This window comes from Canis lupus, chromosome 14 (genome assembly GCF_003254725.2).
Source record: "Canis lupus dingo isolate Sandy chromosome 14, ASM325472v2, whole genome shotgun sequence".
Classification (NCBI taxonomy): domain Eukaryota; kingdom Metazoa; phylum Chordata; class Mammalia; order Carnivora; family Canidae; genus Canis; species Canis lupus.
This window is the reverse complement of record NC_064256.1, coordinates 55,667,151-55,689,021: the sequence shown is the minus strand read 5'-3', so window position 1 is coordinate 55,689,021 and position 21,871 is coordinate 55,667,151. Positions and strand designations below refer to the sequence as shown.

At 40.3% G+C, this 21,871-nt stretch overlaps 1 protein-coding gene and 1 long non-coding RNA gene across 2 annotated transcripts in view; both read right to left on the bottom strand.

The window, feature by feature from the left end:
- LOC125752498 (uncharacterized) overlaps nt 1-16,254 on the bottom strand; it is a 29,042-nt gene extending 12,788 nt beyond the window's left edge. The window contains exon 1 of the long non-coding RNA XR_007402140.1: nt 1,306-16,254. This is a non-coding gene — a long non-coding RNA (uncharacterized LOC125752498). The remainder of the gene's footprint in view (nt 1-1,305) is intronic.
- CAPZA2 (capping actin protein of muscle Z-line subunit alpha 2) overlaps nt 1-17,065 on the bottom strand; it is a 60,653-nt gene extending 43,588 nt beyond the window's left edge. Inside the window, exon 1 of the mRNA XM_025464749.3 lies at nt 16,901-17,065. Within this exon, the coding sequence (XP_025320534.1) occupies nt 16,901-16,939 (39 nt within the window). The 5' untranslated portion in view covers nt 16,940-17,065. The remainder of the gene's footprint in view (nt 1-16,900) is intronic.
- Between the last annotated feature and the right edge of the window lie 4,806 nt (nt 17,066-21,871).

Here is a 21,871-nt window from a genome sequence, read left to right as displayed (position 1 = left end):
AAAATCTACAATCATGTCCTAAAATTCAGGAGCTAATCAAACCTCTTGAAAAGAGAACTCTAAAATTCTTAGTAAATCAATTTTTATATAAGAATAACTATAAGCTTAGATGAAAGCTGAAAATACTATCAATATTTTGAATTATAGGATGATGTATATTAAATATCAAAACCTCAAGACTCACTGCAACTCTGAGTGATCAAATAGTTGGGAAAAGTCTTGTGGATGTGGCCAGTGGAGTGGAAGATGAATTATAGGCTCTTCCACAATTTCAGGCAATGTTCCTCTACTCTTTTCTACTGTGTGACCTATAAAGAACTCTTTGCTAGTTTCCTTATTAAATTAGTTCACCAAATAGTGAGAAATGGTCTCTGATAGAGCAAATCAGAAGACCTGAAAGTCAAATGACTTTCTCAAAAATGAACAATGTGCCATCCTGGTACTCTTTTATGATTCAGTTCAACCTTCTCTGGATCAGAATACTCACAAATGCCTGAAGAAAGTGGACAGTATTCAGTTGTAAATCATTAAACTGCTCAAACAAGGGAAGGAGGGAGGATATTCATATTTCAGTATCAGATGAAGTTGATTCCACTATCCTTAAAGAGAATTCTCCAAATCCTTCCCCTAAGAAAGAAAAGAATACCATCTTCTCCACCAAGTACAATTTACTTTGATAAATAAACAAACTAATAGAAAACAGTCTCCTGCTTTCTCTTTGTGAATGTTGGCAGGTAGTCATTTAGAATCAGAGGTATCTCAGATTGCAGACAGTAAAAAAAGTATATTAATGCTGGGATACTGCATGCCACAAACTGTACCTTATGTGCTGCAGGCAAGAGGGGAGCTGAAGATGTCCTTCCTACTGTGTGGAACGTGCCTACATCCTGAGCCTACAGAGAGAAATCAGTTTCTCCATACACTTTCCAATTTGACCAAGAGGCCAGCAGATAAGCAAAGCAAATACTGAGGAGTTGTGTGGCATTTGCACAACCATTGGACCAACATGTGTAGAAACCAAACATTCACCACAGTGATGGGAAAAGATGAGTCACAATATCCAGAAAGATGACTACTAATGGCTCAATCCTGTGGTACCCTTGGTTCTTTGAGTGTCACAACAAATGTAAATAACAGATAAGGCACACCTGGTGTAAGAAGCTATCATCAAAATCTTTGGTATCATGACATACACTGACCATTCAGATAAATATTAGTAGAGCACTGAATTGCTGCTTTTGGTCTTGGGTAATCAGAAAGATTAGGTAAGGGGCACCTAGGTGGCTCAATTGGTTAAGTGTCTACCTTCTGCTCAGGATCCCTGGGTCCTTGGATGGAGTCCAGCTCCCTGTTCAGTGGGGAATCTGTTTCTTCCTCTGCCCCTCCCCCTGCTCATGTTCCTTGCTCTCACTCTCTCTCAAAAAAATCAAATAAAATCTTAAAAAAAAAAAAAAAGAAAAGAAAAGAGATTAGTTAATACGACACATACCATACGAGGCTTCCTTGACTACAGAATATGCAAGAGGGCATCTTATCTTACACCTACACTGCTGAATAAAACTGAAAAACCCCGGGAAGGAGACAAAGGGAGGGAGGGCTGGATAAACTTGCACATAAACTCCGCAAGTCACTTCTGCCTCGCAGTCCCCAATTCTGTCACTCTGCATTAGTGCCAGACTGCACTTTTTTTTTTTTATTAAAGATTTTATTTATTCATGAGAGACAAAGAGAGGCAGAGACACAGGCAGAGGGAGAAGGAGGCTACCTGCGGGGAGCCCGATGTGGGACTCGATCCTGGGACCCCAGAGTCATACCCTGGAGGGAAGACAGACGCTCATCCACTGACCCACCCGGGCGTCCCAAGACAGCACCTTTCTTAAGCAAACCCAAGCTTCACCGTGAAATGCCAGAGAGGGAAGTGACTAGATCCTCCTGGCCTATGTTGCCTGTTTAAGATGTGTCTATTATTGGAAGAGCTGAACATCGGGCAGTGCTACCTCAACTTTATGATTATCTGCTAGAATATGAAGATATAACATGGTGGAGAGTTTAAAGATTATCAATCAGTTGTCACAATTTACAGAAATTGTTGGCAAAACTAACTTCAACAACCTATGTCTATGAATTCTCCAGATTTTTCTCTGCTTTTTCTGGATATTGCAAATTGGCAAAACTCTTAAAAACACTAAGGTAAAAATTTAGTTCCAGGAGATTTTGAGACTGTATGAAAAAGACATTGATTCTTTAGCAGGCAGTTGGGAGTCCTCACCCAAGCAGCTCTATGAGTAAGCTGACAAAAAAAATTTCAATTTTTAAAAAAAGCCTTGAGCAAGTGAAAAAAAGAGTGGAAAGGAGATGAAAGTATAAAAAACAGATAATGCAAGTGCATGGAAGCACATATACACATACACTACACAAATAGCTACCTGGAATCATTAAATTTAGAAGCAAATAGACCTGCATACCACAGAAGCTGCATGGGAAAAACCTATACTAAAAATTACTTGTTTAATTTAAATTTAACCAGGCACCTTACATTTTATCTGAGAACCCTGACAACATCCCCTTTTATTTCCATATTTTGGACATTACCCCACAGAGTTATCTCCTTCCTTATTTAGTCAGGAGACTAATTAGAGTTGAGATTTCTCAAACCTAGATGCCTGTTAAATTTTGCTTGGAAAGCTTTTGAAAAAATAGATTCCCATGTTCTATTTCAGATCTACTGAATCCACCTTTAGAGCACTTAGATCTAGAAATCTGTATTTTACAAAATCTCCCCAGGTGATTTTGATGCATGGCCAGATATTGTATCTATTGCAAAGTTTGAGGTGTTGTTCCCTCTGAAGAAAGGTATCATAGGTTTCATGTGATTCTTAAGGAATGTGATACCATTAAGGGTCGCTGCTCTAGAGACTGGTGATAAAGTTAAAAAAAAAAAAAAAAACTAGTATGCGTTTTTCCACTTCAACTACAAAAGTACTTGACACTGTTTCCTACAACTCTATAAACTGCCCATATCTCTTTGAGTTATAAGAAAAATAAAAACAGAAAACATGTTTTTGAACTCTTACTGTATTTAAAGTTTATGAAGTGATCACTATTGCATGCCTGTGTTATACACTAATTTATTTCAAATATTAAAAGTGGCAATTTGTTTTGATAAGTTTTCCTTAAGAATTTTTTCCTTTAGGGATCCCTGGGTGGCGCAGCGGTTTGGCGCCTGCCTTTGGCCCAAGGCGCGATCCTGGAGACTCGGGATCGAATCCCACATCAGGCTCCCGGTGCATGGAGCCTGCTTCTCCCTCTGCCTGTGTCTCTGCCTCTCTCTCTCTCTCTCTCTGTGACTATCATAAGTAAATTAAAAAATAAATAAATAAATAAAAAAAATAAAAGGCTATAATGTTTAAAAGTCTTACTAAAAAAAAAAAAGAATTTTTTCCTTTATAACTATCATTTTGAACAGTAATTAAAGACAGAGCTCTTGTCAATCTGAAACTAGGCTATCTACTGAATTAAAAGCAATCTTACTTAAATATATTTTTGCCATTTATTTAAGACTAAAAAACCCCCCCATGATTCCAAAGTAGGCATTATAGTTAACTAAAAAAGAAAAGTTATGTATAAACTATTATTTATCAATTTCTTTCTCTCCCCTGAATCATTCCCCTTAGCCCATGAACATTTCTAAATTTATTCTATCTTCAAAAAAAGTACTCCTGAATTAAATAGTAAGGGGAAAAATGAAGCAGTAATGCCTATTCTTTCTCTTCTGTTCACTACCAAATTTTGTCAAGAGTAATTTATACTGGGACGCCTGGGTGGCTCAGCGGTTGAGCACCTACCCCTGGCTCAGGGCGTGATTCTGCGGGCTCAGGATCAAGTCCTACATCAGGCTCCCTGCCTGGAGCCTGCTTCTCACTCTGCCTACATCTCTGCCTTTCTCTCTCTGTGTCTTTCATGAATAAATAAAATCTTAAAAAAAAAAAAAGAATAATTTATACTTATTGCCACCACTTCTTGCCTTTCTTTAGTCAACACTTATTAAACATCTAATACAGTGACACTCAACTCCAGTGTCAACATTCAAATCATCTGGAAAGCTTTTTCTTCTTTTTTTACACGGGTACAAAGGCTCTAGGCCTCACCTGTAAGTGAAGCTTGTGCATCCATGTTTGTTTATAAACTCTCCAGTTGATTCTAATGTGCAGCTAGAGTTGAAAATCACAGATATAATGTATGCCAGGCGCTCTACTGGAATTACAAAGATGAATAAGGCACAGGGCCTGCCCCTGAAGAACAAAGGAAGTAAGAAAATCAGATAAACCTATTAAAATTGGTACATGTTATTTTAACAAAGGTATATACAAATTGCAAAGGGAGCACAGAGAGGCCAGGATACAAAAGAGATAAGGGAAGTCTTTGGGTCTAGTTATTGAAGGATGAGCAGTTTATAATTCAAGACATGACTGAAAGGCCATTTCTGGAAGAAAGAAAGTATATGCACACTTTTTAGACTTGGGTAATCTGGCTTTTCTCTATCTGCACCCTGCTCCAAACTCTAGTAAAATTACCCTCTTAAAGGCCACCAGTGGAAGGAAATAATAAAGATTAGAGCAGAAGTAAAGGATATAGGGCAGCCAGGGGGGCTTAGCGGTTTGGCGCCGCCTGAAGTCCAGGGCCTGATCCTGGAGATCAAGTCCCATGTTAGGCTCCCTGCATGGAGCCTGCTTCTCCCTCTGCCTGTGTCTCTGCCTCTCTCTCTCTCTGTCTCTCATGAATAAATAAAATAAAATAAAAAAGTAAATGATATCAAAACCAAAAAAAAAAATCAATAGAACAAATCAATGAAACCAGGAGCTGGTTCTTTCAAAAAATTAATAAAATTGATAAACCGCTAGTCAGACTTATCAAAAAGAAAAGGGAAAGCACCCAAATTAATAAAATCACAAATCAGAGAGGAGAAATAACAACCACCACCACAGAAATACGAACACTTATAAGAGATTATGAAAAACTATATGCCAACAAGTTGGACAACCTAGAAGAAATAAATTCCTATAAATATAAATTACCAAAACTGAAATAGCAAGATATAGAAAATTTGAATAGACTGATAAGCAGCAAAGGAACTAAATCAGTAATCAAAAAACTCCCAACAAACGTCCAGGACCATATAGGGGAACTCTACTACACTTTTAAAGTTATTACCTATTATTCTTCACAAACTATTCCATAAAAAAAAAGGCAGGAAAACTTCCAAATTCATTCTATGAGGCCAGCATTACCCTATCAAAACCAGATAAAGACACCACAAAAAAAGATAACTACAGGCCAGTATCTCTAATGAACACAGACACAAAAATCCTGAACAAAATACTAGCAAATCGAATCCAACAACACATTAAAAAAGTCATTCACCACAATCAAGTGGGATTTATTCCAATCAAGTGATTTGTTCAATATGCACAAATCAATGTGATATTTCATATTAATAAAAGGATAAGGAACATATAAGAATTTCAACAGATGCAGAAAAAGCATCTGACAAAGTACAACTCCCATTTACAATAAAAACCCCCAACAAAGTAGGTTTAGAGGGGAAAAAGTAGGTTTACAAAGTAGGTTTACACATCAATGTAAGAAAGACCATGTATGAGAAACCCATCAGCCAATATCATCCTAAAAGGGGAAAACCAGAGCTTTTTCATCTGTGGTCATGAACAAGATAGAGATGTTCACTGTCATCACTTTTATTCAACATAGTCTTAGAAGTCCTAGCTACAACAGACAAAAAGAAATAAAAAGCACCCAAAAAGGTAAGGAAGACGTAAAACGTTCACTATCTGCAGATGACGTGAGACTCTATATAGGAAACTCTAAAGATTCCACCAAAAAATTGCTAGCACTGATAAACGAATTCAGTAAGGTTGCAGGATACAAAACCAAAGTACAGATATCTGTTGCATTTCTTTTTTTTTTTTTAATTTATTTATGATAGTCACAGAGAGAGAGAGAGAGAGAGAGAGGCAGAGACACAGGCAGAAGGAGAAGCAGGCTCCATGCACGGGGAGCCCGACGTGGGACTCGATCCCGGGTCTCCAGGATCGCACCCTGGGCCAAAGGCAGGCGCTGCGCCACCCAGGGATCCCTCTGTTGCATTTCTATACACCAATAATGAAGCAGCAGAGAGAAATCAATCACATTTACAACTGCACCAAAAATAAGAAGATACTTAGGATTAAACCTATCCAAAAAGGTGAAAGACTATATATACTCTGAGAACTATAAAACACTGATGAAAGAGGGGCCCCTAGGTGGCTCAGTCAGTTAAGCATCAGACTCTTGGTTTTGGCTCAGGTCATGATCTTGGTGTCATGAGATTGAGCCCCATGTCAGGCTCCGTGATCAGTATGAGGTCTGCTTGAGATTCATTCCCTTCCCTCTCCCTCTACTCCTCTTCCCAGCTCGTGCATGCTCTCTTCCTCTAAAATAAATAAATCTAAAACCAACAACACTAATGAAGGAAATGGAAGATGACACAAAGAAAAAGACATTCCATGCTCATGGATTGGAAGAATATTGCTAAAATGTCTATATTACCCAGAGCAATCTGCATTTTTAATGCAATCCCTATCAAAATACCAACAGCATTTTTCACAGAACTAGAACAAACAATCCTAAAATTTGTACGGAACCACAAAAGATCCTGAATAGCCAAAGCAATTCTGAAAAACAAAGGTGGAGGAATCACAATTCCAGACCTCAAGTTATATTACAAAGCTGCAGTAATCAAAACGGTATGGTACTGGCACAAAAATATGGATCAATAGAACAGAATACAAAACACAGAAACGAACCCACAATCAAAGTCAATTAATCTTCAACAAAGCAGGAAAGAATATCCAGTCAGAAAAAGATAGTCTCTTCAAAAATGGCTTTGAAAATAAGAACAGCAACATGCAGAAGAATGAAACTGGACCACTTTCTTATACCATACACAAAAATGAACTAACAATGGATTAAAGACCTAAGTATGTGGGAGAGTGGGGGCTGGGGGGCAGTGGTTGAGTGTGTGCCTTTGGCTTGGGTCGTGATCCCGGTGTCTCGGGATCAAGTCCTGCATTGGGAGGACTTCTCCCTCTGCCTATGTCTCTGCCTCTCTGTGTCTCTCATGAATGAATACCTACAATCTTAAAAAAAAAAAAAAAAAAAAGAACTAAACAGGAAACCAGAAACCATAAAAGTCCTGGAAGAAAACACAGGCAGTAAGTTCTTTGGTATCAGCTCTCTCAACTTCTTTCTCGGTATGTCTCCTGAGGCAAGGGAAACAAAAACAAAAATAAACTTTTGGGACATCAAAATACAAAGCTTCTGCAGAGCAAAGGAAACAATCAACAAAACTAAAAGACAACCCCACGAAATGGGAGAAGATATTTGCAAATGACATATCTGATAAAGGCTAGTATCCGAAATACATAAACCTAAAAAACACCTATAAGATGAATAATCCAGTTAAAAAAATGGGCAGAAGACATGACTAGATATTTTTCCAAAGAAAACATAGATGGCCAGTAGACACATGAAAAGATGCTCAATATCACTCACCATTAGGGAAATGCAAATCAAATTTACAATGAGACACCTCACACCTGTCAGAATGGCTAAAAACAACACAAGAAACAGATGTTGGGAAGGATGTGGAGAAAGAGGAATCCTTTTGCATTGTTGGTGGGAATGCAAACTGGCATAGCCACTATGGAAAGCAATATGGAAGTTCCTCAAAAATTTAGAAATAGAACTACTACCCTATATAGGCAATTGCACTACTGGGTATTTAAACAAAGAATACAAAAACACTAATTCAAAGGGATACATGCACCCCTATGTTTATAGCAGCATTATCTATAACAGCCAAATTATGAAAACAGCCCAAGTGTTCAACAGATTGACAAATGGATAAAAAAAGACGTAGATATATAGGAATGGAGTATTACTCAGCCATAAAAAGAATGAAATCTTGGGGATCCCTGGGTGGCTCAGCGGTTTAGAGCCTGCCTTTGGCCAAGGGTGCGATCCTGGAGCCCCGGGATCGAGTCCCGCACCAGGCTCCTGGCATGGAGCCTGCTTCTCCCTCTGCCTGTGTCTCTGCCTTTCTCTCTCTCTCTCTCTCTCTCTCTCTCTCTATCATGAATAAATAAAAAATAAAAATCTTTAAAAAAAATAAAGGAATGAAATCTTGCCATTTGCAACTACATGGATGGAACTAGAAAGTATTATGCTAAGCAAAATAAATCAGAGAAAGATAAATATCATATGATTTAAGTCATATGTGGAATTTAAGAACCAAACGAGCGAAGGGAACCAAAAAGAGAGAAAGGCAAACCAAGAAACAGACTCCTTAACTACAGAGAAGGAACTGATGGGTTACCAAAAGGGAGGTGGGTGGGGAGATGGGTTAAACAGGTGATGGGGATTAGGGGTACACTTGCGATGGGCACTGGGTGTTGTAGGTCAGTATGAAATCACTATGTTGTATATCTGAAACTAATATTACACTGTATGTTAACAACTGATTTTAAATAAAAACTTAAAAAAAAAAAAAGGCCACCAGTAATCTCCAGTCCACCACTTATATGGTCAGCCTTATCTGCACTAGTTTTCCCACCCATAAAATGGGGCTAATAACAAAATTACTCTGACAATTGACTGATTAATTAATGTAGTATACATAGTGGCATACAGTAGACCAAATTTGTTTCTTATCCCTGTATCTTAAATACAAAGGCTTTCCTCAAACCTGTATTCCTTTTAATCTCTGCAATACTGGTACTGCTCCTGGAAATCCTCAGGTTCTGTGCCATGAGCACCTACCTTGCTACACATATACTTCTACTTCAAGAATCACCCACAACTTTTTGTTTCTCTCCTTTTTATTTTCTAAAGAAAAGTATATCCAAAAGCATATGCTCTCTGATCTCTTCTCTCTGCTATGTCTTTTTTTTTTTTTTTAATTTTTATTTATTTGTGATAGTCACAGAGAGAGAGAAAGAATGAGGCAGAGACACAGGCAGAGGGAGAAGCAGGCTCCATGCACCGGGAGCCTGACGTGGGATTCGATCCCGGGTCTCCAGGATCACGCCCTGGGCCAAAGGCAGGCGCCAAACCGCTGCGCCACCCAGGGATCCCTTCTCTCTGCTACGTCTAAGCTTGTTCTCCTAAAAGTCTTACAGGTCTTGTAGCTTTAACCCACAGAAGAGGATTCCCAAATCTAAATAAAATCTCTGGGCCTGACTGTTCTTTCCAAGCTCCATTCTACATTTCCCTATCTTCTTAGGCATGTTCAGAGATATTCTCCTAGCAACTCAGACTCAGTATAACTCAAATCAAACTCAACATTATTCTTCCCAGCTATCCATCCTCTTCCTGAATCCTATAGTTAGTGGTGGTCCCACTTCCCAGTTATTCAGATTCTTCCATTTTAAAATTCAGATTTTAAAATTCCCTGATCCTCCCATTCATTCACCAAGTTCTGTTGATTCCAACTCTGAAATCTGTTAGTGATCATTTTTTTCTTCATGTTTTGTGAAACTACTTCAAGTCAGGTCTTAACACTTAACCCAAGTTCCCATCATTCTTACTAGCTCCAATCTGTCTAGATCCATGGTTCTCAACCAGGGACAATTCTGTCCTATAGGAAAACATTCTGATTATCAAGACTGGGGGAAGGAGGTGCTACTGACACCATGTGGCCCATATAGGTGATCAAACCACCAACCTTCAGTGAGTCTAAAACCCAGTCTATGGTATCATTACTGCTATTCCCAAGTACCGCAGTTCTCTTTTCCTACCCTGAGCCCTCTGAAATTAGGTTAATAAATGTAACGTGCTTCAGCTAACTGAAACCTGTGCAGAAGTGTAGTGATCTGTTAGTGCATGTGTGATGGAGGAGGGGCAACTTAAAAAAAAACAGTGTGTTGGAGCACCAGCTGGTTAAGTACCTGATTCATGATTTAAAGTCAGGTCATGATCTCAGGGTTGTGAGATCAAGACCCACTTAAAATTCTAATAATACATACATACACACAAAATTAAAAAATAAAAACCAGCCTGCTTCCTATTCACATTTCCTTCCCACTGCTGCCAGGACTGTGGGAAAAAGCTTAAGATTTGTTGTTGCTGTTTTGGATAAATGTAACATGCTACATTTTGTAAACTTAAGGTGTAAAGCATGTTACTTTGATACATTCATATATTGTAATATGATGGCCACTGAAGCAATACATACCATTATTAACATCAATACAGTATTTATATTATGTAATATATATATTACATATATATGTATATGTATATGTGTGTGTGTATACACACACACACACACACAAATTTGTACCCTTAAATACCATCAATATTACCCCACAACCTGTTTTCTGGTGGCTTTGTTGCTCCTTTTCTTTTTAAAAACAAGTCTGGCTTTTTTATATTTCACATACAAGTGGTATCATACAGTACTTGTTTTTCTCTGACTGATCTCACTTAGCATGTGCTCAAGGTCTTTCCATGTTATCATGAATGGCAAGATATTATCTTTGCTCTTGGCTGAATAATATTCCATTGTTTATGCACAACACACCAAAAAGTCCAAGTTTACACTGAAATCTTCCAACACCTTAAACTCTATGTGACTTCACTGAGTGGGGTCCTTCTGGTGCTCACCCACAATACATATATTATATAGAGTACGAAGATGTCATACAAAGCTCCCTTCCCAAACCAACCCATGCTAAGATTTTAGCTTGTTAGCTGTCACATTATATCCTTGTTTACCTTGATTCACAATCAATATAAGAGGTATAATTTAATGTACCACCAAAAAAGGGAAAATGCCACTAGTATCATAAGCCATTGATTGTATAGCACAGAATCATATGTTGTTTTCACATCATACTTTTCAACTTTAAAAATTACTTTGCACTGTTTTTATACTTCATGTTTTTACACTAAAATGCAGTGTTCTATGTATCTTTTATGTAGAAATGGCTCCCAAAAGCACTGAACAAATACTACTGTTTTGCTTTAATGTGCAAAGTCTGAAAAACTCTACTAACGGTATAGCAACCATCTAGATCTAGATGTTCTGCTTGCTATAGGAATCAAGGTTCTGCTTGCTATAGGAATTTCTACATTTTATTGGTGCAATGACAGAATTCATTCATCTACAGAATGAAATTAGGAATGAGTATTTTCTACACTAATAGCTTTTGGGTTAATAAGGACACTATAGGGGATCCCTGGGTGGCGCAGCGGTTTAGCGCCTGCCTTTGGCCCAGGGCGCGATCCTGGAGACCCAGGATCAAATCCCACGTCAGGCTCCCGGTGCATGGAGCCTGCTTCTCCCTCTGCCTGTGTCTCTGCCTCTCTCTCTCTCTGTGTGCCTATCATAAATAAAAAAAATAAAAAAATTTAAATAAGAACACTATAAATTTTATATTAATTATGATGGCAACTTGTATTACTTTTAAATACGAACAAAATTTCTAAAACCAAATTATGATTGTGTGAGGGAGGATTATATAAACTACTTATAAAGAATATTTAGTATGTGTAAATGATTTGAATCATAGCCAATATCACCACCTGTACTTAAAGAGCACCAAAAGTTTCATTTGACTATCTAAGTCTTTAAAGTCTAAAGCATTATTTAGAAATGAAAATTTAGGTACACTAAATTTTCCCTCAAAAACTTTACCTCATGTTACTTTTTTTTTTTTAAGATTTGTTTATTCATTTTACTTATTCGAGAGAGAGAGCGAGAGCACACAAGCAGGAGGGGGAGAAGGAGAGAGAATCGCAAGCAGACTCCCCAATGAACCAGGAGCTGATGTGGGGCTTGATCTCAAGACCACAAGATCACAACCTAAGCAGAAACCAAGTGTCAGACTCTTAACCAACTGTGCCACCCAGGCACCCCATATGCTACTTCTGCTTTTCATAAACCTGTTTTCATTTTGTGAATTCACAATTCCTTTGTTCATTCCCTCACTAAAGCCTTCTACTCACTACATGCAGTGTATTGACAGTTGCTAAAGATATTATTTCTGCACTTATGAATTCCAACAGAACAAAAGAAAAAAAAACAGGTTAACAGACAACTATTATGCAAAATTATATTTAATACTAATGATATGTTATAGCCAGACACGTGGTCTGCGATAAATCTTGAGGGATGAGTAAGATTTTCATCTTTCAAAAAAGTGGACTAGGAAGCAGTTCTAACATCAAAAAGTGGGTAAGAAGGTATCAGCAAAACAAAAAAAAAAAAAAACAAACTACAATTTACTGTGTGTTTACTATATGCCACGTACCATTTATATGTATCCTCACATTTCAGAGGAAACAGGCTGAGAGGTTACATACTTTATCCAAGGTGCTAGATAGACGTGGACTAGCACATAGGTCTTCTTCAATTCACAGCATGATTAAGTATGTATTGGAGTCAGAACTATCAAAGTAAGGATGGGATACAAGGCCACTAGTATCATTTTCAAGAGTTGGGCTTCCTTGTAAAGGCAATGGAGGATCCAGCAACTAAAAGTTTGGGAGTACAAAAACAACATACTAAAACATGACTCTGACACAGGAAATTGGTGGAATTAGTCTAGAAAGTTTATAACAAAAAGCCTACTGTGGCAAATACAAAAGAAGGGAAAGGCCAACTATGAGACATTCTTCTGATCCTACTTGTCCTCCTCTGGCTTTATTTCTCCCTTAACTGTGTAGTCACAGAACAGGTATAGTCAATTTGTATTCTATTCATACCATAAAATTTTGTTACTGAACAATAGTAGTTAATAATGTAAATAATAGTTTAATAGTCTGGTCAACTGAGACGTAAAAAACTAAAATTAATATAAATGAATTACCTTTTCAAGCAAAAAGAAATTTTTTGCACAAGACACATTTTGATGATGGGAGCAACAAGATTCAGAAACAGACTCTAAGGTACAGAGCTCGAGGAGGCAAAAGTTAACATAAAGCTGAAGTTAAAAACCAGGATAACTAGAATAATGGAAATAGAGAAATAAAGAGAAAAATGAGCAGGAGATAGATTTCTGCCCCACTTGGTGTAGAAGGAAAGGGGAAGGGAGGGAGTTTATGAATTTACTCTTAGGAAGGTTCCGTCTGAACACATCTCATTAACTGTCTCCTGTGAAAAGGACGAGCCAATAAAAATGTGTGACTAGTGCTCAGAAGGGAAGTTAGGACTGAGCTATGTATTTGAGAAATGTTCATAAAAATGAAGCTATGGAAGTGGATCACTCTTATCATCAGAGAAAGGTAGGAGGGGTTATAGGGAAAAAAAACCAAAAAGATCCTTTCCAACTAATAACTGTCTTCCTTCTGGAGCTCGGGAGTGACTTTCCTCTGTTAGGAGGGGCGTGAAACGTATTAATTCTCCTGCTTTATACTGTAATTTCACATAATTTCAAATTCACAAAATTGCTTTACTCTACAATGCAACTAACCCCAGGAATGGAAAACATGAACTGTTTTTGGCCTAGAATTTCTAAACAATGTAAAAAAAAGTATCTCTGGGACGTGCTACCACAAATGAGTAACTTTAAAGAACATCACTGTGCTTCTTCAGATAATTTTATTTCCTATTAATCTAGTGGCCAAAGGTGAAAAGGTTATTAAATTTCATAGTGGTATCCTCACAAAGCAATTGTACATGATTTTAAAAAACAAAGATGTTATTCTAGATGAATCTTTATAAAATGCTTCCTACCTTAGTTTGCATATATGAAACTATACCAGTAGCATAAAATTTTAAAATGTGTAAATAATAAACTTTGTCCTAAAATAAACAAATTCAGTTTATAATGCAACACTATTAATGTTAGATATTTACAATTTTTAGTAAAAACAAAAAGAACTACTGTTTTCTCCTTTTCCAAAAGAAGTTGTCAACAAATTGAAAACAAAGATAAAGCCAGAAAAGATCCTATCATTCATTGTCAAGGGAGCGTAATTGTCACAACAGTACCAACTCTGGATTCAGACAGACAGGTATAAATATCCCCTCTGCCTGGACACCTGGGGAGCTCAGTGGCTGAGCGTCTGCCTTTGGCTCAGTACCTGATCCTGGAGTCCTGGAATCGAGTCCCACATAGGGCTCCCTGCATCGATGGAGCCTGCTTCTCTCTCTGCCTCTGTGTCTCTCATGAATAAATAAATAAAATCTTTAAAATATATGTATATATATTCCCTCTGCCACTTCTTACCTAGGCATCCTTGGGTGAATCACTTAAAAGCTACTGAAACCTTATTTTATGTACCTGTGAAATGGTATAATAAAACCTACCTCAAACTTACAACATATTAACAAATGTATGTACCGGTCTGGGCCACCCAATGTACGGGTATTATGTAAATTAACAGATTCCCTTCTTCAGATCTTCAATCAATAATGGAAATTCCAACAGCTTAATAGTATTAAAAGTTTATTTTTGAAAATTACAAATAAGGTGGCAGAAAAAGTAACACGATTTAAATATTAGTTTTAAAATACCAAAAATAAATACATAAAAATAAAATACCACCTTTTAAAATTTTATTTGATTCTATACCCAACCTACTCACAAAAGATTAAAAGAACATTTAAATAACTAAAGTGGCAAGTGTGTTAGCATTTCATTTCACCAGTTATTTGAATGTAACCCAGAAGTTTGGTCTTCTTAAATCACTAAATATAGCAATGAACTATATATGAAAATATCAACAAAATAGTCTTAGGAAACAACAAAAACACCAAATTCCTTCAAATTTTTTTTCTTTTTTTAAAATTTTATTTATTCATAAGAGACAGAGACAGAGAGGAAGAGACATAGAGGGAGAAGCAGGCTTCCTGCGGGGAGCCCGAGATGGATGGGACTCCATCCCCGGACCCCGGGGTCATGCCCTGGGCCTAAGGCAGATGCTCAACCGCTGAGCCACCCAGGCGCCCCAAATTTGAATTTTCATTCATTTAGTCTTAAACCACCAAGTTGGGAAAGCTTGGAGGATTAAGACACCCTCCTCCCTCCTCTTTAGGGAGTTTAGTGCCCTGAGAATGCCAGATAATGAGGAACCTCGTCAATTCATTTGGAGAAAACTTTGCCATTTTTAGGCCTTTACAACACACGGCAGGACTCTATTAACTGCCGCACTGAATTCTCTCTCCTCAGCCAGATTCTAGCCACTTAAACTACTAACCACTACTTAAGGACAGCAGAATGAGACCATGACAATCCCTTTAAAGACCTTTAGCACTAACTTTAAACGTGTGTGCTCGGATCCTGAACATTTTCTGTGGTGAACTCATGGTTATTTAACCTATTATAGCACAAGTGCACACTTCAGAGCAACTTTTGCATATGCAAGGGATCTGCCTGCCAGGTCCGTGAATTAGGGAGAACCTTGCAGCTCTCCCCATCTTGTCCTTTTATGATCACTTGCACCAAAGGGCTCAGAGGGAAGAAAAGCAAAGCAAAGCAAAGCAAAGGAAAGGGGAAGGGGAGGAAAGGGGAAGGGAAGAGGAAGGGGAAGGGAGGGGAAGGGAAGGGAAGGGTAAAGGAAAGAAGGAAAAGACAGGAAAGGAAGATTTCCAAAATCGAAGATGAGGCCCACTAATGCACATTTACATCGGGAAGGCGACAGGACATTACATTTTGGTGCTGGTTTACATCCCAGGCTATTAAAAAAACAAAACAAAACAAAACAAAAAAAACATGGAGCAGAGCTGTAACTGAAAATATCCTTAGGCTTTACATTAGGATTTCTTAAACACCCTGAAGTGTGTTTCATCCGCGGCTGTACCGCTTTGGAACTTAAAAAATAAATAAATAAATAAATAAAAATAAATAAATAAATAAAGGTGAACACTGTGAAATTAAGAGTGGACGCTTGGAAAACTGTAACTATCTCAATCCACAGATTAGGTCCCGTCAACGTTTCTGAGTTTGAGAAACGTCAAAGTTCTTCCGGGAAAATGCGGAAAATCAATACGCCCCCCCCCCGTTTTCCCCCCTTCCCCCCCTTCCCCCTCTTCCCTGGGGAATGGGCCCTCCTCACAGGGAAAGGGGGGGGGCGACCTCAGAGACCCAGTTTTAGGATCAGATTCCTTTTTGTTCGAAATCGCTTGAGACTCTGGGGCCGTTCGCGAGGTTTCGAAGCTGGCGCGGCCGCCACCACAGCGGCGCCGGGGCGGCCGGGCCGGGGCGGGCGGCAGACGGCGACGCGGAGCGGGGCGGGCGGGGGTCGCGGGGAGCGACTGGGCCGCCTCGCAGCCAACCGCGGAGCCGCACGGCTACGGCGACGGCCGGAAAAGAGAAACGGGAGACGGCGGGGGGGGGGGGGGAGGGGGGGGAGGGAGAAGAGAGACTTCCACTGGGAAAGGAGAAAAAAAAAAAAAAAGCGAAAAAAAAAAAAAAAAAAAGCGTCGAGAACCAGAAAAGGAAGCGTTTTGGCTTCTGGGAGGAGGGAGGAGGGAGGAGGCGAGGGTCGGCCTCCCAGGCGCCTGCCCCCTCAGCCCTCGGCCCTCGGCCCTCAGCCCGGCGGCAGCCGCCAGCCCAGGCCCCGCGCCCAGGCCGCGACCCGGCGCCCCCGCGCCCCCGCCGCCCCCGCCGCCGCCGCCGCCGCCTCCTGTTTCCAGAGCACACACCCTACAAGGCGCGGCGAGGCGCGGCGAGGCGCGGCGAGGCAGGCCCGGCGCAGACCTGCCCCCGCGCGCGGCCTCCGTGACTGACAGCGGCAGGCGCTGAGGCGCCGCGGCGACCGGCGGGCAGGAAGGGCGGCCGAGGGCACACGCCGAGGCCCCTCCGCGGCCGCCGGCCTCCGCCGCCCGCGCGGCTCCTACCTTCTCCTCATCGGACAGCTGCTCCTCCAGATCCGCCATTTTCCTCCCGGCGACAGACCGCGGCGGCGGCGGCGGCGGCGGCCACCTGACTTCCCCCTCGCGCCGTGCGGTCCTCCGCGCCCCGCGCGCCCCCGCCGAGGGAGAGGCCCGCCGCCCAGCCCGCCGCGCACGCGCACGCGCCCCGGAAGCCCCGCCTCCTCCTCCTCCTCCTCCTCCTCCTCCTCCTCCCCCCTCTCCCCGCCGGCGCGGCTGTGCGCATGCGCGGGAAGCCGGCCGGCGCCGGGGGGCGGGGCCGAGCGCCGGGGGGCGGGGCCTGCCGCCGCGGGTGAGCAGCTGGGCCCGCGTCTGCGGCGGGTACATCCTGAGCCCATCCTGAGCCCATGCTGAGCCCATCCATCCTGAGCCCTCCATCGTGTTCCCGTCAAGCCCTCGGCTCTGCCAGCCACCCGGGGAAACAGCGGACGAATAGAAGCTTTGCAAGACCATCTGTTTTCTTCAAATCACTAGAAAAATATTCCGTCTTTATTAAAATATGCACGCACAGCCCAGCCCACACTCGGGACCTTGCTCTCGGTACAGTCAGTCGTGCATTCACTTAAAGAAATGTTAACTGGTCCTTTACCGTGTGCCGGGTTGGTCCCTGCAAATACACAAGGAGGAGAGAAAACCAGAGATCTCTGCTCTCCAGAGGCTCCCTGTCTACTCTGGAAACAAGCACTGAGCAGTTGGGGAGGGCGCTGTGCTATGGTGGGGGAAGACAAAGTTGTGTTAGAAGACGTGGTTCCTACTCTTCTGAACTTCATGGCGAGGTTGAAATCAGAGAGCCCTGTAAAATTTGAGTTTCAGATGAACAGTGAATATCGTTTATGCATAAGTACCTCCCATGAAGCATTTGGGATGCACTGAGACGGTGTTGGTGGTTTTCAAATTGTATGGGAATCCTTTACTTTGATTTGCAAAATCTGAGAAGCTTACTCGTGACATTTCAAGTTCAGCAAAAGAGTGAAAATGTAGTAAAAACTGTGTATGTGAATTAGCTGGGGATCTTGTTAAAATGCAGTTACTGATTCTAGGAGGTCTGCGATGGGGCTGGAGAATCTGCCTTTATAACAAGCTCTCTCACACTTTTTAGCAAGGCCTGTAGAATTCAGATAGGACTTAAGACTTTATAATCGTTATGCTGTACATCTAAAACTAAATCAATGTTGTAGGTCAACTATGTCTCAATTTTAAAAATATTTTTAAAGACTTCATTCAGTCAAGCGCATGAATTCTATAATTTCTTTTAACTGTATCAAGAAGATGGTATTGGGAGATTTCTGAAAGGATTATCAGAAATGATACATAACTGCTGGTTGTGTCACTGTGAAGAGACGCATATAAAGTATCACCAAGATTATGAAGATAGTGTGACTCAAATTATTGCAAAGCATTACCAAATTTGGGTGAGGTTTCTAGAGGAAAAGAGCAGCCTGTTAGTCAAGCAACAGCATCTACTGAGAAACCCAGTGTGTACACATTAATATTAGGTGTTGCTAAGTAAACAGAAACAAACAAAAAACAGAAGAAAGGGGGAAAAAAAACCCAGAAGTAGAGTTGATGCAGCAAGTGGTGATGACTAAAACTGATAGTAATCAGTTGGAGAGAGTAATCACCTTCATTAGGTTGTATATGGAGGAGAGTGCCTAGACTTTAGAGAGGAAGAAAGATCTCAAAGTGCAACAACTTAGGATACAGAGTTAGAAGCCTGGATTATTCTTTTTTTTTTTTTTTTTTCCAAGAGGCCTGGATTCTAATAGCAATTTAGTCGCTTGAGTGCAAACTTGAACAAATATTCAGCCTCGTTTTTTTCTCCTGTAAAATGGGTATAGTAATGCTGATAGATACCTTACTTCATGAGGTTGCAGTGAGAAATTGATGAAGCAATGAATGACCTGTCAACTATAGAAAAATGAACATATTATTTATTTACATCCGATGAGGTCCCTGACCAAACCGTGTGGTTTATTCTCTATCATACCTTCTCTGCACCATTATCCTCAACAACACACCTGCTTTTTCCTTCACGTGTCAGCAAGCATCCCCTTCCTGTTCTCTCCCAGAATGGACTACGAGGTTTTCAATAGTATGGTTTCTGTTTGCTTTCCATCCACAAGAAACAATGATTTGCATACTCTGAACACTCAGTAAATTACTTAATAGCAGTGTTTTCTAGATTTATAGTGACTTGTGTGAAGGTACTTTCACATGTGTCATTTACATGCAGCAAGATTGATCTTGCTGGGCATGTTTCTAATGTCGTGTTACTGTTCAAAAGTTGTTGACAGCTACTCATTTCCTATGAGTGAAGGGATTTATTGGTTTGTTTTTAGAAAGATTTTATGTATGTATTTGGGAGAGAAAAAATGCACAAGCAGGGGGAGCAGGAGAGGGAGAAGCAGGCTCCCCGCTCAGCAGGGAGCCAGACAGGTGTTCCCTCCCAGGACCCTGGGAACATGACCTGAGCTGAAGGCAGACCCTTAACCAACTGAGCCACCCAGGTGCCCCAAAATATACTAGTATTCTTGATAACCAGTATTTTATCATGAAAAGAAAACAAAATATTCCTTCCCGACACAATCCTACCTACTGAGAATTTCTACCCTTTTCTCATTTAATTTCTAAACTTCTTTCTCCTACTTATTAGTGGTATAATCTTTGCCTTCCAAACTAATGGAACCAGAACCTGTTGGGTTTTTATTTTATTTTATTTTATTTTATTTTATTTTATTTATTTTATTTTGTCGTGCTTGTTGTTAACTTCCTTGTATGCTTCTAATCTTAAGCCAATCTTAAGCTTCTCCAGGTCAGAAGTTACCTAATTTCTTAGAATCACAATCTCAGAATACATCTAGTGCAAAAGCCTCTCATTTTACAGGTAAGTTGAGCCTCAGATAAATTAAAGGACTTGAGGGACACCCAGGTGGCTCAGGGGTTGAGCATCTGCCTTTGGCTCAGGGTGTAATCCCAGAGTCCAGGGATCGAGTCCCACATCGGGCTCCCTGCGTAGAGCCTGCTTCTCCCTCTGCCTGTGTCTCTGCCTCTCTCTGTGTCTTTTGTGAATAAATTAATAAAATCTTTTAAAAAAATTAAAGGACTTGATAAAAATTAAAATTGCACATCCAGCTCATATCGTTTTAGAACCCAAGTGTCCTGATAGCCTCATGTTCCTTTCTTAATACTATTATACATCTACATATAAATACATATACACATTATATACATATACATACTCATGTATAAGATATGTATATAACTTGGTCATGTGATGTATCATAAGATGGTAAATATTACTGACTGAGCGCTAAATGGTTGCACTGCATGTCGACGGCTATGACGCCACATGATTTAATCTCTGTATTGCAAAGCTACTATCTGTAGTTTAAATGTGTGGCTTACCTCACTTCTGAGAGAACAACTACCAGTGCTAGACAACTAATATTTGGCTGTTTGTTACTGTCTCATGATCAATGAACACAACTGATCTCAAATAGTGCCCTTTGTGGCAGTAGAAAAGTGTCAAACATCATGTATAGTTTAAAATTGTCTTTCTAAATCAAGTAATTGCCTAAACTATTGATTACTTGTAGTCGAGAGTGTCCTACCTACAGTCCACTTCCTCAGCTATATTTGAAAAGGCTCAGACAAGTGACACCCTTGGAGAAGCCTGATGTGGATTATCCTAGTGATATCAAGAAGTTATCAAAAAAGCTCATTTTTAAACTCTTCCTCTCTCTTGAATACACCATCCTTCATAATTTGGTTCCTCCCAACTTCAACAACCCACCTCTAACCACTGCCCCCAATGCACATGTCATTGAAACACACAAAGTTATTCACTTAGGCTTCACACTCTCTCATTCCTTTGTTAAAGCAATTTCTGGAATGTTCTTTGCTACCCATCCTTTAAACTTCAGTTTTCCCTTTCTCCCACAAAACTCACACTGAATCCTCTAGCTAAAGCTAATACTTTCTTATTCTAGATTCTCACAGAAAGTTTTCTGTGAATTTTCTCACATATTCTAGTGGTTAGATATACAGACTTTATAATCAGTAAGTCGTTGGTCCTGATCTTGATTCCAGCTTAGTTAACAGGGCAACTCACTCTGGAAGCTTTGGTTTCTCCATCTATGCATTGAAGATAATAATGGTGCCTCCCTCATAGGGCTGTTGTGAGGATTTAATGAGATACTACAGCCAAAGTGCCTAGCACCAGGCACAGGCAGTAGCAAACTTCTCAATAAACATTAGCTGTAATCATCATATTATAATATCAATCTCTCCTTGAGGACGTAGCCTATTTCTTAATTGGCTGTCTGACAAATACGGAGTCTAGCACAGAAGTGCTTAAAAAAATCTTTGTTGGGGATCCCTGGGTGGCTCAGTGGTTTAGCACCTGCCTTGGGCCCAGGGCGTGATCCTGGAGACCCGGGATCGAGTCCCGCATCCGGCTCCCTGCAGGGAGCCTGCTTCTCCCTCTGCCTGTGTCACTGCCTTTCTCTCTGGGTCTCTCACGAATAAATAAATAAAATCTTAAAAAAAAAAAAATCTTTGTTGGAATGCATATTGATTGAATGACTCTTTCATTTCACATCCTTAAATGGGAGCTGAAAAATTCAGCTAGCCACCCTTACGGGGTTTAGAGATTCCCCTAAAATGTGGCCCTGGGACTCTAGAACAGGAGAGCAAAGGTTTTCTCCAGCAATCCTCAAACCATAAACACACTCCTATCTCTTACTGCTACATATTAAGTCACCAGTGAAACATCCAATTAATTTCCTGCTCTTTAATTTCTCAGTTACTGTAAATTCAAGGCTTCAGCATCTTCACAATGTCTGAAATGATGTACAGGGCATGCGGAGTCTCTAAGGTGATCCTTTAGGGTGAGGCAAGGAAACACTGCAACTTGTATTTATTCCATTTACTTATTTG